Source organism: Pteropus alecto, unplaced genomic scaffold, assembly GCF_000325575.1.
Source record: "Pteropus alecto unplaced genomic scaffold, ASM32557v1 scaffold45, whole genome shotgun sequence".
NCBI lineage: Eukaryota > Metazoa > Chordata > Mammalia > Chiroptera > Pteropodidae > Pteropus > Pteropus alecto.
Genome location: NW_006442491.1, coordinates 19,203,128 through 19,210,284, shown reverse-complemented (window position 1 = coordinate 19,210,284; position 7,157 = coordinate 19,203,128). Strand labels below are relative to the sequence as shown.

At 43.1% G+C, this 7,157-nt stretch overlaps 1 protein-coding gene across 2 annotated transcripts in view; it reads right to left on the bottom strand.

Moving 5' to 3' along the window:
• The window catches only part of TM9SF4 (transmembrane 9 superfamily member 4), a 48,979-nt gene extending 42,892 nt beyond the window's left edge, over nt 1-6,087 (bottom strand). The window contains exon 1 of one of the 2 annotated variants that reach the window (XM_006921708.3): nt 5,837-6,087. In XM_006921708.3, the coding sequence (XP_006921770.1) occupies nt 5,837-5,851 (15 nt within the window). In that variant the 5' untranslated portion in view covers nt 5,852-6,087. The remainder of the gene's footprint in view (nt 1-5,836) is intronic. The other variant, XM_015597059.2, reaches the window with a different exon arrangement.
• Nucleotides 6,088-7,157: the final 1,070 nt, after the last annotated feature.

The following is a 7,157-nucleotide window of genomic DNA, read 5'->3' as shown; positions in this document are numbered from 1 at the left end:
CAGGCTCAGGCTTCAGGGCACAGTTTGCCAACAGTTAACTGAAATCAATTACCCAGTCAGCTAAAGCTCCCTAAAAATTCAACCACACTCACAGGATGGCTAATGACGGCTAAAGACCACTTACCAAGGAGCCCCTGGGTGCTAAAGAACTGAAAAAGGAAAAGGAAAAAACAAAAACAAAAACAAAACCCCAACCAGAATCAAATTAGCCACATGTGACTCTGAAAATGTAGCCTTTATTTCAGAGCCCATAGACACAGAGTAGCTGTTGAGTAGAGATACATAAAAAGACTCAAAACTGTTCTTTGGGAGTAGGAAAAAAGCCCAAAGCTGACTGGAAATCCAGTGAAACAAATAACTATCCTTAGCAAGCAACAGACAACCAGACCTAAACCCTGAGGCCAAAAAGTACAGAAATAAGACTTAAATGCATTGACCTTCCCTCTCTGCCTTGAGTATTTATTAAACAACAACAACAACAAACCTCTCAGTCCAAGCAACAGGCTTAAATGGTTCACCTCTGGAAGAAAAGTAACAGAGTGCACTTTGGAGTAGAAAAGTAACAGAGTGCTCTCTCTGTGTTAAGGATTTTCATCTCATATTTCATTTAATTATCACAACAATGTTTTCAGGAGAGTATCATTCTGTATTTAAAAATAAGGAAATTGATTCAAATGGGATGGTGAAAAAGTTCTGAAGCTGGAGGTGGTGACGGTTGCACAACAATTTGACTGTACCTAATGTCACTGAACTGTACACATAAAGTAGTTAAAATAGTAAATTTTATGTTACGTATATTTTACTATAATTTTTTTTAAAAGACTTTTAAAAAAAGGTAACTGGGGTTTAAAGAAGCAAATTTGCAGAAAGTCATAAAATCAGAATCTAGCCCAGGTCCTTAGACCATGCCTTTTTTTAACCTGTAAATGGGCTTTTGTAAGATTTAGAAGAAATAATGGATAAACATATGGTTTATCAACTGAAATGTATTATATGAATAGAAAGTTTTCCTTTAAAGTCAGGTACTACTTTAGTACAGGGGAGTACTACTGAATCAGAATGTCAGAGTAGGAAAAACTTTATATCGAGACCATCTCATTCTGGGGTTGCAAATTCAACTACCTAGACAGGTCATGCAAGTGACCTAAATGATGAAGCTGCTCAGGAGTAAGAAAGGGAATTGAAAATGACAAACTGGGCCCTGCATAGAGAATGCTTCTGATGGGAAATTTGAGCCCAAATTTTCAAGAGAAAATGAAAATCTAGAATTGTGAACACTCCTAATCATTAAACACTGACAATTAACTCAAAAATTCTGAAGTCTTGTGCCAGTCTACCTCACCCCCTAATCAAGTCCATGTGAAGATGTGGTCCATGGATTGCCAATTTAGAGTCTGGACTATGTCCCGTAGAAACCGGCCCCAAGATGTTAAGGACACTCAGAGGCCCTTCTAAAGTTTTGAAGAACTGCTACTAGCACTTAGCATACCTTCTGAATACAAAACTTCGGAATTTCAAACCCTGGGAGGTCTGTCAGTTTAATGCTCATGCAAAGGTGGGAAATCATGGTAGGAAGGAAAAGAAGGAAACAATGAAGAGGAATGAGACAGAACTGAGAAATCCTGGGTGTCCCCAACCATGCCCCATTTGGGAAACACTAGTGTCAGCAAATGGTTCAGGGATCAAAGACGGATTGGGGGTGGTAGGTAGCCCCTATAATTTGTCTGTGGCCAGATGGCCTTACTCATCCTGGGTCCTTCCCACCTTCCTGCCAGTGCCCAGAGATCAAAACTCAACGTTCTCCAGCATTTTGCAACCTGCTTCTTTAATGCCGAGATCAAAGGGGAACTTTTGTCCACGTTGTAAAAGAGAAACCAAGAGGCAACTTAATGCCTGTCTCTGCCTCCCCTGTACTTCCTGAGGGGATTAAGGGCACTTTTGAAAAAGGGATTCCTTAGAGAAACACATCAGAACCAAGGCCTGGTGTTGGCACCTCAGCACCAAGGACATAGTGGCTCCTGCAGAATACATGACGGGTGGGGCAACTAAAGAGATCAGTCAACACAACGGACAAAAGCTTGAAAAGACCACAGGGGCTATGTTTATGGAAAAAAACAAAATCAATTTGATTTTACACACATATTAGCAAAAATCACCTTAAGGGCAAATATTCTAAATCACAGAATTTTCAACCTGGTATTTAGAAATCATCAAGTCCAAACCATAATATCACATAAGACATGTGGAAACAGAACAATAAAGCCAAAATAATTTGCCCTAGGCCACCGTGAATCAGTGGCAGTGCTGGGACTAAGCACAGGCTGCTTGCTGACTCCTGCCCCAGTGCTCCTTCCTCAATGGGCTGATGCCTACCCACATGTCAGGCCCAGGGGAGAGAGCAACTTCCCGTACACAAGACTGGTGGCAGAGTTCAGGCAGGCCTCCTGCCTCCTGTTCTAGGACTCCACCATCCAGATTCCACCACTAAACAGTCCCCATGCCTCTGACTGAGATAGGGGACTGGCTAGGGCTGCTTCCATCTGCTCAAAGGAACTCTGAGGTCATTTAGTCCATTCTCCTGCCTCTGGACTGGATCAAACCCAAGGAAGCTCAAAACAGTGTGAACTGACCCAGCAATTTCACTCCTAGGAAAATATCCAAGAAAACTGAAAACACATTCACACAAAAACTTGCACATGAATGTTCACAGCGATGTTATCCATAATAGTCAAAAAGTGGAAACAATCCTGATGCCTATCAATGGATAAAAGGATAAACAAAATATGGTTTATCTATACAATGGAATATTATTTGACATAAATGTCAAATACTGACACATGCTGCCAACATGGATTACCTTTGAAAACATTATGCTATGCTAAAAAAAAAAAAAAAAAAGCCAGATACAAAATACCATGTATTATATGATTTCACTTCTATGAAATGTCCGGAATAAGCCAATCTACAGACAGAAAGTAAATCAGTGGTTGCGGTGAACTGGAGGTGGAAGGGGTGCGAAGTGACTGCCAATGAGTTTCTTTTTGGGGTGATGAAAATGGTCTGGAAGTAAGACAGTGGTGAAGGTTGCACAACTTTGTGACTATACTAAAAACCCACCGAACTGTATACTTTAAAAGGGTGAATTTTATGGTATATGAACTATACCAATAAGGAAAAACATTAAAATCCAAAACATTATGAACGATGATATATGAGAGAGAAGTACACAAAATTTTATTCTCCAAATGGAGGTTTCTAGATTCCCGAGATGCCTACAAATGTACGCAATACACATTTCCCAAGTTCCACCACAATATTCCCCAAACCATATTCCACATGCTCAATATTTTCATAAAGTGATATATGAGCCTGCCTCTCACCTCAGACCCAGCTAGATCAACTCGGTATATCCTGTAACTTTATAAAGTCATCTAAACCCAGGGCAGAAGGCAGGCAGGAAAACCAGTGAGAACTTCAGTTTACACCAGCCATACTCCTATGATTGGAGAAGTCTGGTCCTGCAGGTTCAAGAAAGACCTGCTGTGCTAACACAGACCTGACCTTTGGGGAAGAACCATTCACTAAAGAAAGGGAGGAGAGAGAAAAGCCCATAAATATCACCTCTTGAAACTTGCACCCACAACCCTAACTTTCAAAACAAAAGAACTGAAAATCCAGCCTGTTCCCACGGTCACTGAGTCCACTAGTTCAGTTCCTCTTTAGATGTATGACTTGCCTTAGAAACCCATACACCCCCAAGCAGATCCCCATGTTTCCACCTCTGGTTATGAAATAGCCTGTGTGTAGGAGGGTGTGGAGACTGTTCTGACTTCCGTGTAATCAAGGGCTTGACAGAGACCAAACTCAAGTCTATCTGTAACCCCACTTTGCCTGTTACACATATCCCCATTATAAACTTGATTCTACATCTTTTCATTATTGCATTGAACATGAAGTTTCTTGTGTGTACCCTTTAAACTGGCTTCTGGTGGATCACTGTATACATTATATCCTCAGTTTCTTGAAATTGGTTACTGTATTCACAGCACTTACCACTACCTGACAGTATCTTGTTCATGTACTTGTTTACTTATTCTCTCTGCAGACTAGAAAAAGCTCCACAATGTTAGGGACCTTGACCCTCTAATTCACAACTATATCCCTAGGTCTTAGCACAGAGCAGAAACACAAATATTTGTTGATGATATAAATGGATACCAAAATTATGTATTGCTAACTTACTGCCTCTTAAAAACCTAGTGCAATGCTGTAAGTGCCACTTTATTGAACGTTTTCCCTATGGCAAAAGAGAGTGTGACTCTTCCTGTTAAGTTTTTACACCATCTTGTTCTGAATGTGCTCCAGAAAAAAAAATGGGTTTCAACATGCCACTTTTGGGATTTTACCCACTCATGGAGCAGACTGAAGTCTGACACCACAGAAACCAAGCAAGGCTGTGAAATCTTTTACCTAACCTCTGAGGCTGTACATAAGGAATCCCTCATTAAACAAAAAGTTTAAGTTACCAGTTGGTTAAGAGAAGAAGGGAAACTCATTGTCAGCCAATAACCTACCCTTGTTTGGAAAAAACCACCACCAAAAAATTTAAGCAAGAATCTTCCTTTGTTAAAGTCAAATGTCACTTCCTTTTCTCTGTCTTCCTTTGCCTTCACTTCTAGGATTATCTACTAAGGAAGCAACGTGCAGGAAGACCTAGAAAATCACTCTGGACTAAATGTCTTCAATTTGGGTTCTGATCTCTAGACAAGCAGAATGTGAGCTGAGCTTCTGGAAGAAAGGCCAGTCCTTCAGAGATCTACTTCCAGGGTTCTGTACCAGGAGCCAACAAGTTCCGACCCACTTTCCAGGCACACTGCACCCTTAGTCACACACACGATCCAACCTAACAAGCTCCGTCCTAATAAAACTTCATCCCTAACAGTTGTGTAGCCCTGTAGGGGCATGGGAAGGGCAGGCAGCCAGGCGGGGCTACTATGGTGTTTTTTAAAACGTAATACAGGCCATCTATATCATAATCACTGGAGTGCTTATAAAAGTGTGGGTTCCTGGGCATCACCTAGCCCTACGGAATTAGAATCTTTGGAGGGGCTCAGGAAATTGCATTTTTAACATGCCTCCCCATATCTCCCGAGTCTTATGCACAGTAAAGTTTGAGAACCAATGGGATAAAAGCTCCCCAGGAGAGGCAGGAAGTTGATTGAGGAGACAGGAAAAAATGGTTAGGGAAGTGTCTGGGGATGAAAGATGGGGGAAGAGGGGTAAGGACGTGCTCCATGGTAGCTGCAGTCAAGACGGGTGCGCGGTAGGAACAGGTGAGGGTTGAGGTAAGGACGGGGCTCTAGAAAAGATCCGAAACAGGGCTTGGGCTGGGAGGCTGGTCAGAGGTGAGGTCGTATTTGCGGACTGGTCAGCACAGGAGGCGGAGAGAGCAAGGTCTGGACGCGAGGGGGAGGAGCGAGGGTGAGACTAATGGGGGTGCTCTTCGGAGAAATCAAGGCTGGGTAGTGGAAAATGGGGGAGAGGGGTCACAAGAGGCGGAGACCAAAGCAGTAACAGAAACCGGCAGAAGCTGTAGCCAAGACCATTCCTCCGAACCAGTGCCTCCCCCAAAACTCTGGGCCTTGACAAGCCTTAGTGCGGGGCCAAGGCCGGGGAAGGGGGGAGTTTAGGTAAGACAAGCCCAAACAGGGATGTCCCTCAGGCCTGAGCTAGGGGATCCGGAGGTGGCTGAGGCCATGCATGGGGCGCCGGAAGGTCCTGGGATCCCCTGGAGAACCCAGCTCCGGCTCCGGCTCCCGGAGTCTCCTTCACTCACCATCGCCGCCGCCATCTTGGATCCACGTGTCGCCGTAATGACGTCAGCGGAAGTGGTGTTTCCCTGGTTACGGAGATCAACTCCGCGAGGTGCACCCTATTTCTGTCTCTCCTGTAGCTGCGGTCAGGAGCGGCAAAGGAGACTTAGCTCCTGATCGGTAGCCTGGTCTGGGCAGTCAAGTCGCTGATTAGAGGAAGAGAGAGGATGGTGTAACTATAGGAGCCATATTAGCTCCTGGCAGAGACTGCTCCTCCCCTTCCCTCACGGCATTGTGGGTAATGGGAGCGTGCGTAAACGCTGTTGTTCTTTGGGCGCCATCTTTACTATTGGCAGGAAGACTCGTTGCCAGGGTTACCTGAGGTCTTGATTTGGGTGAGTGGGATGGGTACCAGGGCTCCAATAACAGCTCAACTCAGAGAATAATTTGTAATTATATATTGAATTACTTGCTTGACTATACTATATCCTCTCAAATAGAGTGTAATCCCTGAGAGTGGGATCCTGTCTTTTATTTAACCTCGTTCTGCTTCATTCTCATCTGTAAAATGGGGAGGAAATTATTATAATACCTTCATTCTAGTTTTATGATGAGGATCCAGTGACATAATGTTACACAGCATGTATCCAATAAATAACTGTCATTATATTCTTATGTATACTTTCGGGCATATGGCAAGTGCTTGATACAAACACCATTAAATGAAGGAATGAAAACAGCAAATTTAGTAGAGAAAGACATCTTTGAATGTGGACTTCACAATGTGCTAGTTAGATCAGTATGTGACTCGAGGCAAGTCACTCAACCTTCCTAAGCGTCAGTTTCCACTATCTGGAAAAGGAGACTTGAAGAGTCATGGAGTTAAAATTGGGAGAAAACTGAAAATTCATTTGGTCCATGTAATACTGTAAAGTGGATACGGTACCAGTGCTGTCAGTGACTGTTTCAGAAAGTTGTTAAAAGATAATAATGATTGATAATAGTAATAAACCCTTACTGACCATTTGCCGTGTGGTGCAGCATTTAGCATTATGTTTAAACCATTCATAAAACTCTCTTATCTAATATTGCCTTTTGGCAGGGGGCAGTTGAACTCTAACCCCCACCTATGAGCACCACTGTAGTGGATTGTCCCCAAAGATGATTGCCAACAAGTCCTCCCATCTTTGCATGAGCATGCTGTTTCTCCCATCAAGAGGTAGATTCTTTTTCTCTTCTCTTTGAATCTGGCTGGTTATGTCACTTGCTTTGACCAATACAATGTGGTACAAATGACTTTGCCAGTTCTGGGTCTTAGCTTTAAGAGGCTTGGCAGCTTCCACC